Consider the following 18,999-nt stretch of genomic DNA (forward strand, 5'->3'; position numbering starts at 1 on the left):
CGTATTTTATTCAAGTATTTCTTATGAATTATAATGATATAAAATCATACTGGTTGTAACATGTACGCCCACTGAGCCCACAACTACGTTTTTTTTTTTATTTTGTATATGTACACAAAGTTGTATAGAATACTCACAAAAAATACTCCATTCATTAAATATATTTGCTTCATTCATAAAAAAAACCTTCAGATCTTGAACGATAGTGTCGCCACCGTAAATAAAATAAAACTTGATTTTTGTACTAATACACCCATTTGATTCACAAAATCATACTCACACACCCATACAATAAAGACAACAGTACTCTGAGCATGTGCGACCTATGTATATGAGAAGCAAAATAATGAATAACAATTTATGAATATAATTTAATAAAAACAGAATGAAAATATCAGCATTGAAGTTATTCTTTGCTTAATTCTCTCAATATATTGTCTAAAGACACGCACATTCAAATTTCATAAAATCATGTACCTAAGCGACGTTTGTTGAGATATATATATATATATATTATTTGGTCCTCTTTTAAACTCTCGCTTAAAAATCAACCTATACACCATAGTTTTTTTTATGAATAATTTGTTACACTCTCCTCCATAGTTTCATATGTGTTAGTTTATATACATATAAATCATTGATACATTTACGTAGAAAATCAAACGAAATGGTTCAAAAATTTCATACACATCAGTCGTCGGAGAACTGTTGTTTTGAACGGACGTTTTTTAGTGCACACCAATTTCATATTTTTTATTGTACTCGTACGTATAATACTGTATGTGTATATATATCACAAAAATACAGACACAATATTACCTATACTCAAAATAAATATATTAATGTGAGTACAAGGGCTATAAATACAAAAAAAAAAACTTTCGACAGAATAGAGAGCCATATATTTGATATATATATATACTATATATGATTATATTTTCCTGCAAAATTTAATTTCATTAAAATTAAAGACTGGTGGAAAACTTTAAAGTTATTTACTGAAAAAAAAAAATAAATACCAAACAATAAAAAAATACAACATCATTAGAGAAAACAACATTTTTAATACTTTATAAAAACATATACAATAAAATCAAACAAACTATGAAGGAAAAAGTGAACGAGTGTGACGTTAATCTAACATTTTACTAACACAAGTATAGAAAAGTAAACGAATAATATTAAAAGTACAACAAAAAAAAAAACACATATATTTGAGTAAAGGAAAAAACTGATCTCCAGAGGTTAATGAAGTTCGCTCTGACACACAAATCGAAATTTTTTGTACTTGAGCCTATCCTTTGGTAAAAAAAAATGGAACCAAAACTGTTGATGCCATACAGTAAAACTAATGCAAATTTTTTGATAAATTAAGCTTGATTAGTTATGGAAAAATAAAAAAAAAACATTTAAGACCTATATTTATTAAAAAATTGATAACTGATTATCAAAATGAGTATTTAATATCAACCTTAAAGTATTACTTGTTGGAACCATAACTATCAAGATTAACACAATTCAAAACAACTATTATAATATGCAGTTAAATGGGCTCTAAGAAAATATTTTTAAAAAAAAAACAAAGAAAACAAAAAAACAAGACAGAAATAAAGCGAAAAAATATTAATTTTGACATTAAAGTTCGTTCAGTTCAAATCGATCGAAAAAAATATAGAAAAGTAAAATGATCATAAATATCATATAGCAAACATCATTTGACGTGGATATTGTTGAGCAAGCAAGTACATTTCCATAAAACTACAGCTTTGAAAGTCGAAAAACTTGACAGTGACAACAAAAGTGTAAGTTCATAATTACTAATTTTCTTTCATTCATATATGTGTTAAATATAATCTTTATGTTGATTAATATTTAGTAAGTTGTGAATATATGTATGTATATAACAAATACACACGATTATATTCCAAAAATAATATTTAGAAGAGATTAAAATAGCTGTCGTCCTGAATGGTTTGATCAATTTAAGGTTTTATGTAACCTTAGCTTTTTATTTTTTATATTTTTCTTAATTGAGTCACAGATTTTTTATAGTAGATACTTTTATTTAAAATATGAAAGTAAAATGAAACAATATGAAATATTCCTTTTTAAATTCAATATAATAAGGTAATTAATATTTGATAATATTTTTCTAATATTATCCTTATATTATTACGCCGCTGAAATATTTTGGGGTTCGTGGATTTTATAGACTCTTATTTAACCAACTATTTATTTCGAATAAATATTTCATGAATCATAATACTTGAAATGTTGCCTGATTATACCATTATTGGCACCTTTCAAAGCCTCCTGATATGAAACTTCAATAAAAAAATCAATTATTAGAATTCTAAAACATGTTCGAATCTGCTAAAAATAAATATTAGAAGCAGGACTTAAAACTACGATTCCTACAATTACAACCCCTACGTTTTTGGGCACACCAACAACAACACATGGTAGTTTTTTTCGAAATGCGGTAAAAATCGAGCAGAATAAAGTCTTGTTTAGTTTACTCAATTTTTTTCTTCTCCATTGAACATTTGGTCGGAAACAGACCATTAAGTCACAAAGTGCAAAAATGTACCGTTTTTTCATAATTTTTCTTTTATGTTGAAGACGATTTCTGATCAAAAAAGTCGCTAATTTCGCTAGAACAAAATTTTCTTGTTTTCATCTGCTGTATGTTTTGAATTGATAATGTCACATATATGATTAAAGAAAAATACAAAAAAAAAATATATTTTGTGAAAAAACAAATAAATTATTTGAAAAATAAGTCAACTTATTTTTAATTAATGTGTTTGATTTAAATTTATTAAAATTAATGAATTAAAATAATTTTTTATTAAAGTTTTTTTTTTAATTTTGTCATTTTTGTCAATTTTTGACGTTATTGAGTTCTTAAAAAAAAATAATAGAGGAAATATATGAAAGAATTTGGGCAATTTTTAACAAAAAAAAACATATTTATATAAACGTTTCTAACCTACATTAGATGTTCTTATGTCAGTGTGCTTTGACTGTGAAACATTTTTTTATATTGAGCTTACCTTATTTGCTTTTGAAACGGATCTACACAGTCTATCATTTCATACAGGTATAATTAAACTAAAGAGTTTCATTTAAGGATTTATTATAATTTTTTTTTGTCGTATTTAAAAGTTTTATTTTTATAAAAATAACTAATTTATTTTTATTCATTATTTTCAGATATATGTGCACTTGTATTGAAGTTATGAAGATCAGAAAACTGGTAAACAGCCAAAACTATTAGTGTAGAATACATGGATCGCAATAATGGCGGCGATCCCAAGGTCCCCCCAAGGCCTCCAAAATCTATCATTGCGCGGGTTCATCGTCCCAGAGCACCTGATCCTTTTATAATAAATGAAAATATGCCTCAATTATCGCCAAAGCCTAAACACTTTCAAGGCAATATCATCCACAACAACAACAATAATAATATATCCAATATCAATGAAACAGAGAGATCGCAATTGGCGATAGCAAGGTTATCACCAATTGTAAATAGTTCTTACAATAATAATAATTTAAGTAGTATTCGAAGTCCCAGACCTTTGAGTGTTTCTCCGAATTTATCTACAACATTTACAAGGAGGCGATCACCATTATCAGTAACTTCAATTCAAACGGTGTCTCAAACTGTCCAAAACTCTGAATCGATTCCCACGGCCGTAACGCTGTCACAACCAAGACCCGAGAACGAGCGCCTCACTAACGAGTATGTTGATACACCTTTTACTGGAACCCAACATTCTTCTGTATTTCCTCGAGGGGTATTAGATTCAGTTATTCACACAACAGTGGGAAGCCAGCAATCAAATAGAATTTTATTCAGCCATGTGTCTGAGGATCAAGAAAGTTTCAGACCATCAATTATTCCATTAAAAGAAACGGGAAGTTGCAATCAAATGAGGAAACTTTGCCCCGTAGATTCTAATGATGTTAGCAGTAATAATTGCGTGACAGTACCTTCCGAAAATTTATCTTCAAGTGCTATAATTAAACAACCGTTATCATTCACAAAAGATGGTGTCAGTAATACGCTTAGCGACGGAACTCTAATAGATCACCAGGATGATTTGCCTAGTTCTATTACCTGTCCAACATGCAAAAAGTGTCGCTGCGAGGAATGCCAACGTCCCAGACAGTTGCCCTCGAAGTGGATTTGCGGTAACACTTGTTTATGTAGTTCAGAGACAATAATTGATTACACATCATGCTTGTGTTGTGTCAAAGCTTTATACTATCACTGTTCTAAGGATCATGAGATTGAGCAAGAAGACGAGACTATAGTTTGTGCTGACAATCCATGTTCATGTGCACCTTATAATTTATTAACACGATGGGCGTGCCTTGGAACACTTTCTCTGGTATTACCGTGTCTTTTCTGTTACTGGCCATTAAAAGGTTGCGTAAATATATGTGCTAAGTGTTATGCAAAATACTCACGACATGGATGCCAGTGTTCAGCAGAGACTGACAAAAATTTACGAATTTTTCAAAACCTTAGGCAAGAGAAAAGACTACTCGATTCAAATTCAGATTATTAAAGTTATTATTTCAACGCAATACAAAATGAAAACAACTAAAAATATTAACAATTTTATTATGTAGTGCACTAAATAAACAAAAAAAAATAATAATTATTATTATTTACAATTAGAAAATATGTTATATTAACACTATTTATTTATAAAATATGATAATAATTACTATTTATATTACAAATAATAAACATACTAGAAAAAAACATAACCAAAGACTGCGGTAAAAAGATCATTACTAAATTAAGTCTATTGTAATAAATTTTTACTATTATGTAAGCGTACTTTTTGTTAGCTATGTTTATATTAATTTAATAATTAAAAATAATTCTACAATATTTTACTTACTTAAACAGTAAAAATGTCTATAATACATTACCTAATAAAAAATATTAAAAACACTGGAAAATAACTTTGTCGTAAAACAGAAGTACCTATGCTAAGTCTGAATGGAAAGATTAAAATTACCTAAGTCATCTTTCATAATGTCATTTAAAATACATAATTTGGAAATAAAGTTTATCGCTGATATAAATTATGATATGATATTAAATTATAAAACAAAAAAGGATTAACTTTCCCTTGTTTAGACCTCATTTATTTAATGCTTTGGAAGTACATATAAGGTAAAGGATTAATCAATGAATGCAGGATAACATGAAAAAATATTTTAGTTTATGTATTTTTTCATAATTTATTCCGAGTTTTTTTTTGTCTCTCAAACTTTTTTTGGGGGTAAAACAAAAATTCAAAATGAAAAATAAATAAACAAGTAATAGTTAACAATTTTTAGGGTCTTAATCAATCTCAAAATCTAAAAAAATCGAAAATTTCTTGAAAAGAGATTAAAAACAGAAAAAAGCCGGGGCTGGGACATAAAGTTGAAAAAAATTAGAACGGTTTTAAAATAAATATTTCATCTGTATTTCAATCAATTTGCATTCAAGTGCAATATGGTCCATTGTTTGAATTATCGCACCGCAATCACATGAAGGATCATTAATTTTACCCATTCATGCAGTAATCATTTGCAAACACAATAGCGGCATGCTATATCCTGATTCTATTTAGTTTTACCCAAACACTTCTCCTTTCCTCGAATCCTTTGATTAGTCATAAAATAGGTCGAATATTTATAATTGGTCTTATTTTATTCATTCTTCTATGTAGTTCTTGCATGAAATGCCTGTTTTTCACAAAGCCTTAATTTTTCATCTAATCAAATATGACCTTTCTTCTATATTTTTCTGGTAGAATGTTTGCTAACACTGAAACCCATTCTAGTGGATGTAGAACCAATTTTTAGTTGAACCAGACTTTAAGAGAATTGAACAATTATAATATGTACTCTGGTTTGTTGAGGATAGTCATAAATGCAAGAGTCTCATTTAACTGTCATTTCTTCTTCCGTGACCAGTCCTCGACCTATTAAGGTTGCCTCACTTTGTTGTGAAGTGGCAAATAGATAGCAAAAAATGTTTGTTCTTTTGGCTACTAAAATTGCATTCGTTACGTTTTTCTGATGTATACAAATTTGAATACTGCACAGTATCGAGGATTCTATAAGGTTTAGTGAGTGTTCAGTTACTTACTTTCTTTCATTTTTTCTCCCTCAGATAAAATTTGATGTGATCCTTATAATTTCCTATCCTAATGATATGCGGGAAACATGAAATATGTTATGAATTTTGACACAGTTAGTTAAAAAAAAAGTGTTAAGGGTTCTTTTGAGTCGTAATTTTTGCATTTTGTATCCATTTAAAATCTATTTTATATCAATTTCATATTTAATATATATCAATTTGATATCAATTTAATATGAAAAATCATATTTGGTTTGCATCTTAAGAAAACATAACCAAATTAAACACGATTGTTAACAAGAACACTATAAACTAATTTCATACTGTTCAAATACTTTATTGATCAATATTGATGTTTACACTTTAATCATGTTATAATTATGACCAACATTAATTTCTTTATGTGTTTATTTCTTAATATTATTACTCCTGAACTGTAAATGTAAGTTGCGCACCTGATTTGCTTTCAAATTTATTTGGTGTTTTGATTTCAGCGACAGCTATTAGTGCGATAGTTAAAAGGAATAATAAGATAAATGTGACAAATATCCCTGACCAAATAGGAACGGTAAAGAAAGTAACACAGTCATATGCAATTCCGAATTTATCATTTGTATAATAAGGTTGGACTTGGATTCCTTTCATAGTAAGCGTAACTGAGTGATTCCGACCTTTAAACAAAATACGATTCGGACAGTGATAAGAATAGTTCAAAGGAGCACTTGGCTCATTTCCTTCAACTTGCAAAGCAAAAGTTTTCTTTTCGCCGTCATTATACTCAACATCTACAGATTTCATTGTCCACCAACCTCCAAAATTGCGAATAAATTGAAATTTAAGGGCAGCCTGTTAGAATAAAATAAAATAAGTAAAAAAGAAAATTAAATAGAATTATAAGGAGTACTTTCTGTTTGTTGTCTAAGGCGAAAACTACTTGAATTTTAAACTTATTATCTTCTTTTCGTTCATCGGTAGTAGCAACGGTGTGTGTGGTTAATTCGTATGATTTATTTGGCCCTATTTTTAATACAGGCGGTTCTGCAGTCCATATCAGTCCTCCTGTAAATATAATATATATACTTTCACACATTTGGAAATCAGAGAGACAAATTTTTAATTGTAAAATTTCCCATTTTTTCTTAAAAAATTAATATTTCTTTTTGAGTTTTGTAAAATTCCCGTGAACGAGGCTCCCGTACTTTTAGGCCCGTAAAATGTATTTAGTTAGGCTATTACAACTATTGAAAATGTTTTTGGTTTCTTCCCACCTAATTTTTTGAAAAATCCTCAGAAGGGATATCTAGTATCTTCATTATTTTCATACATGTTCACATTTTTAGTGAATAATGATTAATTTTGTTAAGATAAATATTCATTAAAAGAAAAATGAACTTTTTTATACTATAAGATACTCGATATACATCCCACTATATGTTCAGAAGGTCTATGAAACCTGAAACATTTTTGATTATTGTTATCAGCCTTATAAAAAAAACTTACGATTTTTTGCAATGTAAATATAATTATTTTGAACTGGTTCTTCCGTTGGTGTGTCTGTTGTTGATGCATCAGCAGCTCGTCGAACTCTCATTTGCTCTTGAATAATATTAGTTCGTGTTGCCATAATACCCAATACTTTGCCTTCTCCATAATTTTTTATAGCGTCTTTAAACAATGCTGTTAATTCAATGTCTTGTTGTAACCCATCACCAAACAAATTAATGATCTACAATAATTTGTTTATTATCACTTGGCTTAACTAATTTTGTTACCGATTGAAAAAAAAACTTACTTCTGTATTTGCATTGTAGTCTAAGGGATCTGATGTCAATTGATATTGAGTAAGATAAGTGTACTCATTTTCATTGACTAATCCTTTGAAACTCGGAAAATTTATTTCATCCAATCTTGTTGTGGAGTTTTTAAGAAAAACAATAATAGAACTTGCTTTGGCATACAAATCTCGCAACAATGTGTCATCCAGATTATTCAGTGCTGTGTTTTTAATCCCATTCAAACCTGATAAGCCCCATAAGAGAAAAGGTCCATTAATATCTGCATGGACTAAAGCTGGAGTAGCTATTACACTTGCAATGAAGTATAGAACAACCTTATGCATTTTAATTATTTTTTTTTATTAACATTAAATATCGATGGTGCTCAAATTTCAAATTTTTTTTCGCTTTTATTCAAGTAAAAGTGCGCATGTCAAGTTATTTATTTAAATACTTAATGATTTTTTTTGTTCATAAATCCTACATTTTAGATTTCCTAAATGAAAAATAAAATACTCTTCGTTTATTTTTATCATCAATTATTTTATTATACTCTATGAGTTCAAACTAAGTATACCAAAAATCTGCTTAATATGATATTAAGGGAATTCCAAAAACATTAAATGTTTCGTGTTATTTACATCTTCGAGAAAAAAACCTGACAAATGTTAAATTATGTTATAAATAGCTACATTGATATAAGTCTTTTAAGAGGAAAATTAAATTTATTTGAATTTTAATTAAAAATTGAAAATTGTTTTTCAAAATTATATTCAAAAAACATTGTAAATAACTTCTCATTTACATTTGACTTTTGTTTGAAAAAATTACAAAATTGGGAATTCCAAAAACATTAAATGTTTCGTGTTATTTACATCTTCGAGAAAAAAACCTGACAAATGTTAAATTATGTTATAAATAGCTACATTGATATAAATATACTTATTTTTATGAAAATAAGGAAATGAAAAAATTAATGGTGTTACAACGGTCGAAAATATTATGGATTTCATAGATTTCCAAAATATTATATCGAGTATCGGCAGTACAAAGATATTATTTTCAACAGAACCTCTTATAGATACTTTTTCATATTTTGCTCATCAATTTTTAAATTTAAAAACGATGAACATAATTATTATTTTTATTAATAATTTCTTTTACAAAATTGAACTTTTTTGACTAAAAATTTGAAATAAATTTTACATTAAAATCTATACTAAATATATTATATTTAATCTAATTTCAACAAAAATATTAATATTTGTAGTATATGTTCCATATACTACTTTGTTTTGGTGCACAAAAAAGGCCTATTTCGTGATACCCTATCGAGAAAACGTCGAAAAATTCGCTAAACGACAGTAAAAATTCCAAAGAATTCGAATTCGGGCGTAAAATTTCCCGGCGTAAAATTTCACAAAAAAATCGTTAAGAAAAATGGCGAAAAAATGACATTTTTTTTGGTAAAAAAGTATCCTTATTTTTATAGCCGAGAAATTTTTGAAAAAAATTAAAATTTTTCAAATAAAACTTTTTTCTGAAAATCAGGAGCGTAGCGACTCTAAAATTTGGATGCGGTGACTTGAAATCTTGCGCCTTTTTGGCAAATGGCCCCCTCCCTAAAAAATTTTTCGTAGAAGATTCATAAAATTTACAATTATTATAATGCCAATTTCTGTGGTTTGAAAGGCGTCTTTTTATCAAAATTAATAAATTTACTATTAAAACAACTTGGCTATTAAAAAACATAAAAATGAATTAAAATTGAGTGAGTGATAAATCGCACACATGCATTTTTCGCAAACTGAGAAAAATCGATTTAAAGTTTAAACCAAAAATTAAAGTGAATTCCAATATCGTAGGGAGTTTTCGTTCTTCCATGATTTGTTAAGCATTGTGACTACTAAGTTTTGCTGTGTTTTATTTTTTTCTTCTTGTGAACTTTATAGCCAATACAAAGGAAAATAATGCATTTGTGCGATTTAGCACATTGGTCAAAACAGAATAATGTGATAAATGACACATATGCATGGTGATTTTTCACAAAGATTTCGTTATTTAGCTTATAACTTCAAATATTTTAAATTATTGACCCAGTGCACATTTTGAAGTTTTCAGCCCTTTTAAAAATTTTAGACTTCTGACCCAGTGAGCATTCGAAATTTCGCCCCAATGTACATTTTGAGCTTTTGGCTGACTGTTAAAATACATTTTTCATCCTAAATCTGTAAAATATAAGCATATCCCAATTTCATGCATGCATATGTGCGATTTATCACATTATTTTAAATTTTATGCATATGTGCGATCTGGCACATTGCGATAAAACAGACATTTTCGAACATTTTTTGAAATTTTCTCAATGTATCTGAAAGAACTCGTCTTTCTGCACATTTTCTCATTTTTAACTCAATTTGTCCAAAAAGTGCATATGTGCGATTTATCACATTAGCCCATCAACTATTAACAGAAATTGTTCAAAATATAATTTTTTAATTTAAATAAAATACAAAAAATCCACTTTCGCCCAGAAAATGCGAACTAAACATCGACTCGGCTACAATTCGAATTTGCTTTGCTAATTCAAGGTACTTTTTCTAATAATTTGTTCAAAATTATTCTAAAATATACAAAAATTTGCATTTTTTTTAATTTTTAGATACTCTATGAACAAGGATATTCAAAACATTTTCGACAGTTGTAACAGTTCATAAACAACTAAAACTTATGTTACCTTGTGAAAAGAATATGTAGTTCAACAACCACAAAAAATGATCTGTATTTTTATTGTAGTAATTATCAGTAAGTTTTTTTATTTATATAAGTAAGTAATCAATTAGATTATAGCAGGAGACAAAATTTGTAGCATAGCAAATTTGAGGTCTCTTGCTAAATGAGATATATCAACGACAGAATCTACCATTTCTTGTACAGCATTAACACTCGGGAAGTGTTGGGCAGCCTTTTTTGTCTTTAAAACGCATTGTTTTAATGCCTCAGAAAGAGCGTCTGCACATGATAATACTTGAGTCTTTATATTTAGGGGAGATACATTTCGATGAACAATGTCTCCAATATTGACTAAATTGTGAGCACTTAAAATAACAAATTTACCGTAAGCCAGGAATATTTTTGGTGGTTGATTTCGCTCTACGGTTTCTAAAAATGCATCAATCGCTTCCGTCATAAAACCCATGTGCGTTACTATTTGTGCAGTGTAATATAAGAGAAGTGTTTTGTCATTTTGATCGAGTCTTGTTGATGAGTTTTCATTATACAAACTTTCAGCGCTCTTAACAATATTTTCGAAACCCTTTTGAAGATCTTGAGGCAATGCATCCCTTATTTCTGCATTTTTTTTTGCAAGCGCATCTTTAGTTTCTAAACTTACATAGTCATAGTCATCAAGCCATTCGCTTGTACTGTTACTGGTGGAAGTTGTTGCAGATGGAGCATGTCTAATAAATAATAGTGTTGCGTTCCCATGGATGAACGAAGCCATTTGTCGTACATCGTCTGTAAGATTTTGAGCACACGCAATTAATTGATCAAGGCTATCAGGCGGACTTAGGTTCGTAGAGATTGATACAGATGATCTTTGAAGGGCTTCTAAAGACCATCCCATTGAATCTAAATCATTTGATGCATCATAAATCAGTTTGTCAGAATCTTTCAGCGCTTTCACCATAGGACGTAATTTTGTTGCTATAGCTTTGTCGTCAGCTTTTGCAGCATTTCCTAAGGCTCCCTCACCAAATTGAGAAAGATCATGAAGTACTGTACGCAAGCGAACTGCCGCAAGTTTGAGATCCATTAAAATAGAATCAAGTTTTTCAGGAGCTCTCCAGTTAGGAGATACAAAAGAAAGAAGACGTGTTACAGTTGACGTAGCTTCAGTTTGGAGTCGATCTAATGTATCCAAAGCAGATGATAGCTCAAGAGGTAGCTCTTTTATTGCACTGCATACAACATTTTTAGCTGTTGGACATTGACCAGATAAAAGTGTATGAGGCATATCATAAGTATTTATTGGTGTGTTTTGACATTGTGTAGGCGGTGGAGTTTGTCGAAGAAATGCCTGTGAATATTTTTTGGGAATATCATACTCGGGAATCACCATGGAGCTACGATTTGAGGAAGATAAACTAAAACTCTCAGAAGTAAGAAGTGATGAAATTGAACTACTTGGTGTTAAGGTACGTTGCAACAGTAGGTTCGATATTGGACGTGGAATGTCGTATGAATCTTCTCCACGAGAAGGTACTTCACGAATTGATGTTGAACGACTTAAAGAACGTGGCATATCATAGTTAACTGCAGTAGCAGACTTTGGTACGTCGTAATTTTCTTGATCTGAAGACATAGTAGGTGACGTTAATACTATTGATGAAAAAGATGATGATGTTTCACTTTGTTTAGGCAGCAATTCATACAAATTCACATCACCAAATTTGTTGGGAGTTATGACCTAAAATATTTAATTAATTATATTAAATGTAAATGCAATTAAATTACAAATGCTAGATTTACTAAAACTTATGTATTATTTACATTTTAATGAAACACAATATTTAAATTTAAAATTAAATTTAGGAAGATATCAATATTTATATAACCACCTATATTAAATACAGCCACTATACTGTTTGAAATAATTGTCTAAAAAGTTCTGGTACCTTATCGCACACATGCGCAATAGTACCAAATATGTAGTTTTCAGTAAGTACATATATGTAAGTACTGTTATAATACCGAATTGTTTTTTCATGTTCCAAAAACATTTTGAAAAGATAAACAGAGGGGCAAAATAAAAAAAAACAAGAAGGAATGTCTGTTAAAAAATTATTATGGTGAATCTTTTGAATTATTTCAATTTTTGCAGTTTACTATTTTAATTTTATTTTTCTACGTTTTTGATCATAAACTGATGATTTTTATATTGAATTTATTTCAGTGAAGTTACTTTTAAGTTAAACGAAATTTGCCTACAAAAAAAGGTTATTTTTCAAATATTAAAACTTAAAATTTTTACATTATAAAATTTAGTAAAAAGTGAAATTTTTTTTTTTTTCTAAAATTTCACTAAACTTTTTTTTCCGCCTAGTTGTCTGTACGATGTATTTGAATTAATAATAATTGCTCTCACCTTATTGGGTGTCTCTATCTCACTATGCTTCTTTGTAAGACGTGGTTCTGTGTAATTTGTATCTTCATTTTGAAATTTGGAATTTAGTGTACCAAATATAAATTGGTTGAATGGGTCTGTATTCGACTGATGCTGTGGCAAATCATTTAGAATTCTTAGTCTATTTCTAGGGCAAATTCCCTACAAGATATTCCAGTTAAAAAACTAGACTAATAAAAAGTTTTTTGATTTAAACCTAAAAAAACAAACAAACCTGTCTCCCTCTTAGCTCACAAAACCACCATCCTTCCAATCCAGTGTTTTGTTCCAATACTTTCAATATATCTCCACGACAAAATGCAAGCTCATCTATATTGTCGGCTTTGTTATCATAAATTGCCTTTGCATATGTTTTCTGTATCATTAATGATATATTATTACATACTTATATTTCATATAAGTCCATTGTGGACAGAATTCAGAATCTTGCTTATCAAGTAGCAGTGGGACCTTGATTGAATATTTACTTGGTGCAAAAGAATAACATTCAGTAATAAAAGAAATGAGAACATTATTTCATTTCACTACTGTATTGACGTAAAAGAGTCGACACGAGTTACTATATAATTTTGATATGATCCCTCTTTGAGTAAAATTAACATGTCAGAGCCATTTACCTGAATTTTGGGGGCATTACGATAACAGTAGATCATTCTTCAAGAGGGAAACCAAATAAATTAGGACAGGGCACCACCGCCGACTTACTCTTATTGTGGCCGTCAGTAAAATAAAATAAATTTTAAATTAAACCAAATTATTTTTCTTAAATAACTTTTCTGTCTGAACTTGGTACTGCATGAATAAAATAAAAATAAATGAGGCAACGATTTAATTTCCAGACCGTTATTGTTATAAAAAATGTTACGACGAAATGTTGAATGGACGCTGAGTTTTAGCAAGATACTGGATTCTGCCCACCAGATTTCCAGAGATAATTCTACCAGGGTTGACCTTTTAATAATTTCATTCACCTCTTTGTTTATTTCACTGTTGTCCTCTTTAGATGGTTTTGGCTCATCATAATCTAGGAAAACCATGTTGCTGCTACTATTCACTTGCTTTTCCATGTTTTGTGTATTTTCGGTATCATTTTAACATAAAAATAATAAATTCGATTTACGTTGACACACAGAGAACTACAGTCTCGAAATTTGTTCCAATTTTTGCCGCACATCCGCTTTGGCGGCTCCAATCAGGATGTTGACAACGTGCTTGTAGCGCCATCTGGCGACTTATCAATTTCATTCGTCTCGAAATTAGTTCCAATTTTTGCCGCACATCCGCTTTGGCGGCTCCAACCAGGATGTTGACAACGTGCTTGTAGCGCCATCTGGCGACTTATCGAAATGAAAATTAAATAAATAAATAAACAAACGTGTGTAGAGAAAAATGTTTCGTTCGTTTTATCGTGCACAACAAATATCAACTTTAAGAAAATCAGTAAAATTAATGAAGCTCAATGAAGAAAAGTTCCATACTACACCAATTCGAACAGTAAAAAAAGCAGTTGATGATGAATCTTTTCTTCTTCGGCGTAGCGATTCTGACTTGTTTGGTGATTTGGGTGGTCCTCAAGTACAAACGAATGAGTTAGACGATGATGACAAAACTGAAGAAAGGCTTAACCAAAACTCTATTATTTGCGAGAAAAAAATCGGAATCCTTCCATATGCAGATATGATGAAAAATTATATAAAACAAAAAAAGATACACGAGGCATTAAGTGTACTTGAACAAATAATGTTAAAAGAGCATCGTATTGCCCCAACGAACTACATTTACAACATTTTAATTGGTGGATGTGCACATTTAGGTTACGATAAAAAAGCTTTTCAATTGTTTGCAAACATGAAACAAAGACAACTCAAAATCACGGGAGCGACGTACACCAATTTGTTCAATGCATGTGCAAACTCTCCATTTCCTAAAACTGCATTGCAGAAGGCTCTCAATCTGCGAGAAACATTGTTACTGAAAGGCATAGCATTGAATGAATCGAATTACAATTCCATGATAAAAGCATTTGGACGATGTGGTGACTTAGAGACAGCTTTCCGATTAGTTGATGAGATGCAGACAAAAAAACTTGCAATCCGTGTAGAAACATATAACTTTCTCCTGCAAGCCTGTGCCAGTGACCGTGAGTTGGGATTTAGACATGCTTTGGTCATTTGGCACAAAATGCATAGAAGACGTATGAAATTTGACTATTTTTCCTTCAATTTGATGCTCCGGTGTGTTCGAGATTGTGGATTAGGTAACGTTAAGATAGCAGCACATTTGCTTCGCGAGATAGCCGAGCTAAGTGCTGTTTCAAAGATATCTCTCAAAATTGAAACACGTCCCGTAGAAACTGAAAAAAAAATAATGCCTAATAACTCAAAAGCAATTGCCAAAGTAGATTTTCCGAATTTGTTAACTAAATCTCCGCAAATAGGGAACTTAATAAGTATCAAAGAAGTTACTAATTCAGAAGAACGGATGCTACTTCTGGGTGGTGTTACTGGTTTTCTCGCTGAAATGGATAAACAAAATGTGAATCCAGATATCAAGATGTTTACACAACTCTTGGATATCATTGCATCAACAACTGAAACCGAAAACAAACTCTTACAAATCATCAAAGAACGAGATATTTCTTGTGATATTGATTTTTTTAATGTATTGATAAAAAAAAGAGCGTTCAGAAATGATTTCGAAGCTGCTAACCCTGTATTGGATATGATTAAAACGGCAGGCCTTAGACCCGATATCGTAACATATGGTGTATTATCGTTAGCTTGCAAGACAAAAGAAGATGCACAAACTTTAATAAATGATATGGAGTACAAGTGCATTCCCGTAAATATTGAAATATTAGGTGGCATGTTGAAAAAAGCAATTTTTTCGAAAGATTTATGTTATATATCTTACATTTTGAGACTCATTGATGAAAATAACTTCAAACCTAATCCAATATTAATCAAAAACATATATAAAATAAAACATGTATGCTCAAAAATAATAAAAGAAAAAGAAGATGGTTATTCAACCCAACAAAATGTCATAAAGGAACATATGAAAATTACATCTGTACTTAACAATTACATGAAGCGAATGAATATCAAAGGATTAAGTTTAGATGAGGCCATAAAAAAATATCGTATTCATCCATACAGTCAATTTAAAGACCCAACTGAACTAGAAGGATTCGAAGAAGAGAAGAACAAGAATAGAAAAAACTGGAAAAAACCACGAGGGAGAATAAAGAAATCCGCTTAACAATTTTGAATTTTTAGTATATTTTTGTCTATCTATTAACACAAAAAAAAAATGAATAAAACTTTATATTTAAAAATCAATCTGTTTGAGAATATATATGTACTACTAAAATATGAAGATTAGATTTGATCTGATGCATTAAAAAAACAGATCATGATTAGTGACGCCAAATTCTGATAATTTGATCTTAAAAGAATAAATTGAATTGAAAATTGAGCTAGATCAATGGTGGTAAATGGCGCCTGTAGGTACATCGAAAACGCAAAATTTTGAAAAATTCCAGAACAAAAGTTGTTTCTAAGCCTCAAACCTACAATTTTAGAACGGTGATCTAGCTCTACCAAAAATCGGTACGTGAGCCGTCGTAATAATCGTTTATTTTCAGTTTAGGTCAAATTGAAGAAATCATGCAAAAATATGAAACAAAAGTATTAAAATTGACAACCTATTTAGGTACATTTATGGATTAAAGAATTAAAAAAATTTTGAGCCAAATATCAAAAAAATAGTCAACAAAAAATTGTTATTTTACCAAAAAAAAAAAATCTAGAATTTTTTTTTTATAAAAAATACTTATTGTTCTTAGGCTCGAGCTTCAATCAATCGAACTCGAGCTTTGGCATCACTAACCATGATTTGGTTTTTAATTTGTATTTCAAATCATAGAAGCATAAAAAGACATCTACGGTAAAAACAATGTCATTGGCCACATAGTATATACTTAGCGTCTTTTACGAGTTTTTACTTTTTTTTTTTTAATTTACAATTCTATTTGGGACTGGACAAAAAAAACAAAGTGTAGGTACAACAAACAAAAAAATCAAGAAAAAGTCAGTACTTACAATACTATGAATTTGCTATACATATGGAGCACAATCATAACTTATTTTAATAAATCGTAACTTTCTTAATGATGGTCATAAGCAAATTCACTAATCAAACATTACTAAAAACACGAAAAACACCCCTTTATTCTTTATGCGTGCATTATATGGATACTCTATCGAAAAAAGCTAAAGAAGTAGAGTTACATTACATTATAAACTTTATTCATGAACAATAAGTTTACAACATGGAATGAATTTGTGAGTGCTCTAGCTCACTAACTACTTCAACTCTTGTTGGGATTTCTTTTCACAATAAATAACGACATAATTTAATGAGAGATTTTTAGAGAAACTTAGAGAAGAAAAGAAGTGGTGTTAATTAAGATAAAAGACGCAGAAAAAAATTTAACATGATCATTTTTTAACCATTTATTTTTATAATATTGGATATCAGTTATAAGTTAAAAGGATGAGTTATTGAATGAAGAAACTGTATTTATGGTTTTCCTTCCAATTTTAATGTATCCTGAGCGACTTATTTTTATACTTGTGCTTTTGCAACATTTACAATGAGCATAATAGATAAGTTGTGTAAATAGATGTCATTATTATTTTTGTCCAAAATTTTGATTAATTAGAATTTCTATATTGTGGGAAGTATTTTTGTAGCCACTTGATATTACATATTTATGTATGTATTTATGCATTGATTTAAAGTAATTATCACTAGTTTGATCAAGTATTCCTAATTTAAAATATTTATTATGAAATTTTATACAAATCAAAATTAATTGTAGATTCTATAAATATTAGGTCGGAATGTATTTACATGAATTCTAATAGTATCAGTACTTTTTTCTCCTACAGTTATTTAATATCTTATTTTAATTTTTTATTTGGCGATATCGGTTAATGTAGTAATTGCAAATATCGAGTATCGTCAGTACAAAAAGTACTATTTTCAGTAAAGTTTCTAAAATTTTGCATATTTGTCTCATCAATTTTGAGATGATTTGAGTTTGCATGATTTTTTACATAATTATTATTTTTGTTTGCAAATTTAAGCATTTTTTACTATGAACCTTATTTCAACAAAAGTTTTGATATTTAATTATATAGGTATATACTTTTTTTTTGTTCAAAATTGCTCAAAAACAAACAATTGTTTTTAAAGATTTTGTTGGTTCTTAGATACTCTTGGAAATTTCCAAAATAATAATGGAGTAGGATATCGATAACATTTTCGACAATTATAATACATATCCTTAATGCAATTATTTTACCGATTTTATTCAATTTATAAACATGACATTATTTAAACAACTGGAAAATTAGTTATTTATTTGAGTATATTATAAAAATGTAGATATTTCAAGTTATCATATATCATACATACTTACACAAGTATTGCTTATAAATAAGAAAATATAACAATAACAATTTTGACAATCTGTACTAGTAGGTATAAGCAGAAAAAAATTAAATTTTTTTAAAAACAAATTAAAAATAAGTAGTTAACCAATAACCAGTTGATTTTTAGCAAATTGATAGAAGGTCATTGAAGATTTCTATTTTTGACCAAATTCAGTAGTAAATATTCTATTGAAAAAGAAATGAGTTTAATATATAAGATTTTGTACCACATCTTCTAAATTTTTAGTTCATTTCAAATTCAATTTTGTTTAACTACTTAGATTGAATCAGTAAGTCTGGTAAAGTTTACTGAAAATTCACTGAAAACAAACAAAGCAGAACTAAATATAAGTATGAACGATCTTATATTGTAAAACA

General features: G+C 29.2%; 4 protein-coding genes across 5 annotated transcripts; 2 read left to right on the plus strand and 2 right to left on the minus strand.

The window, feature by feature from the left end:
• Window positions 1-1,061: 1,061 nt before the first annotated feature.
• LOC134830591 (protein sprouty) lies at window positions 1,062-5,037 on the plus strand. The gene is made up of 2 exons (XM_063844127.1): window positions 1,062-1,802; window positions 3,217-5,037. Exon 2 carries the CDS (start codon window positions 3,291-3,293, stop codon window positions 4,578-4,580), a length of 1,290 nt encoding a protein of 429 aa, XP_063700197.1. The 5' UTR covers window positions 1,062-1,802; window positions 3,217-3,290; the 3' UTR covers window positions 4,581-5,037.
• A 1,454-nt stretch (window positions 5,038-6,491) lies between these two features.
• Window positions 6,492-8,331, minus strand: LOC134831393 (uncharacterized). Its single transcript, XM_063845113.1, has 4 exons — window positions 7,950-8,331; window positions 7,658-7,883; window positions 7,062-7,216; window positions 6,492-7,003 (listed from the first exon to the last, which is right to left on the minus strand). The coding sequence occupies exons 1-4, from the start codon at window positions 8,274-8,276 to the stop codon at window positions 6,581-6,583; spliced, it is 1,131 nt and encodes a 376-aa protein (XP_063701183.1). The 5' UTR covers window positions 8,277-8,331; the 3' UTR covers window positions 6,492-6,580.
• Window positions 8,332-10,694: 2,363 nt separating this feature from the next.
• On the minus strand, window positions 10,695-14,279 carry LOC134831095 (breast cancer anti-estrogen resistance protein 1). Of its 2 annotated transcripts, XM_063844741.1 has the most exons (4): window positions 14,092-14,279; window positions 13,335-13,475; window positions 13,082-13,261; window positions 10,695-12,403 (listed from the first exon to the last, which is right to left on the minus strand). In XM_063844741.1, the coding sequence occupies exons 1-4, from the start codon at window positions 14,185-14,187 to the stop codon at window positions 10,772-10,774; spliced, it is 2,049 nt and encodes a 682-aa protein (XP_063700811.1). In that variant the 5' UTR covers window positions 14,188-14,279; the 3' UTR covers window positions 10,695-10,771. The 2 variants fall into 2 exon arrangements, with proteins under 2 accessions (XP_063700811.1, XP_063700812.1); XM_063844742.1 differs by lacking the exon at window positions 13,082-13,261.
• Window positions 14,280-14,468: 189 nt separating this feature from the next.
• On the plus strand, window positions 14,469-16,461 carry LOC134830206 (pentatricopeptide repeat-containing protein 1, mitochondrial). The gene has a single exon (XM_063843611.1). The coding sequence runs from the start codon at window positions 14,510-14,512 to the stop codon at window positions 16,379-16,381; it is 1,872 nt and encodes a 623-aa protein (XP_063699681.1). The 5' UTR covers window positions 14,469-14,509; the 3' UTR covers window positions 16,382-16,461.
• Window positions 16,462-18,999: the final 2,538 nt, after the last annotated feature.

This window comes from Culicoides brevitarsis, chromosome 2 (assembly GCF_036172545.1).
Source record: "Culicoides brevitarsis isolate CSIRO-B50_1 chromosome 2, AGI_CSIRO_Cbre_v1, whole genome shotgun sequence".
NCBI lineage: Eukaryota > Metazoa > Arthropoda > Insecta > Diptera > Ceratopogonidae > Culicoides > Culicoides brevitarsis.

Bases quoted from the DNA above. Each gene is read 5' to 3' on its own strand.
- LOC134830591 (XM_063844127.1), top strand. From the start codon at position 3,291: ATGGATCGCAATAATGGCGGCGATCCCAAGGTCCCCCCAAGGCCTCCA.
- LOC134831393 (XM_063845113.1), bottom strand. From the start codon at position 8,276: ATGCATAAGGTTGTTCTATACTTCATTGCAAGTGTAATAGCTACTCCA. The intron at 7,217-7,657 runs GTAAGTTTTTTT...TTATATTTACAG, and splicing joins TATTTACATTGCAAAAAATC to GAGGACTGATATGGACTGCA. The intron at 7,004-7,061 runs GTACTCCTTATA...TTATTCTAACAG, and splicing joins CCTTAGACAACAAACAGAAA to GCTGCCCTTAAATTTCAATT.
- LOC134831095 (XM_063844741.1), bottom strand. From the start codon at position 14,187: ATGGAAAAGCAAGTGAATAGTAGCAGCAACATGGTTTTCCTAGATTAT. The intron at 13,476-14,091 runs GTGAATGAAATT...TTAATGATACAG, and splicing joins ACAGTGAAATAAACAAAGAG to AAAACATATGCAAAGGCAAT. The intron at 12,404-13,081 runs GTGAGAGCAATT...TAAATATTTTAG, and splicing joins AGATAGAGACACCCAATAAG to GTCATAACTCCCAACAAATT.
- LOC134830206 (XM_063843611.1), top strand. From the start codon at position 14,510: ATGTTTCGTTCGTTTTATCGTGCACAACAAATATCAACTTTAAGAAAA.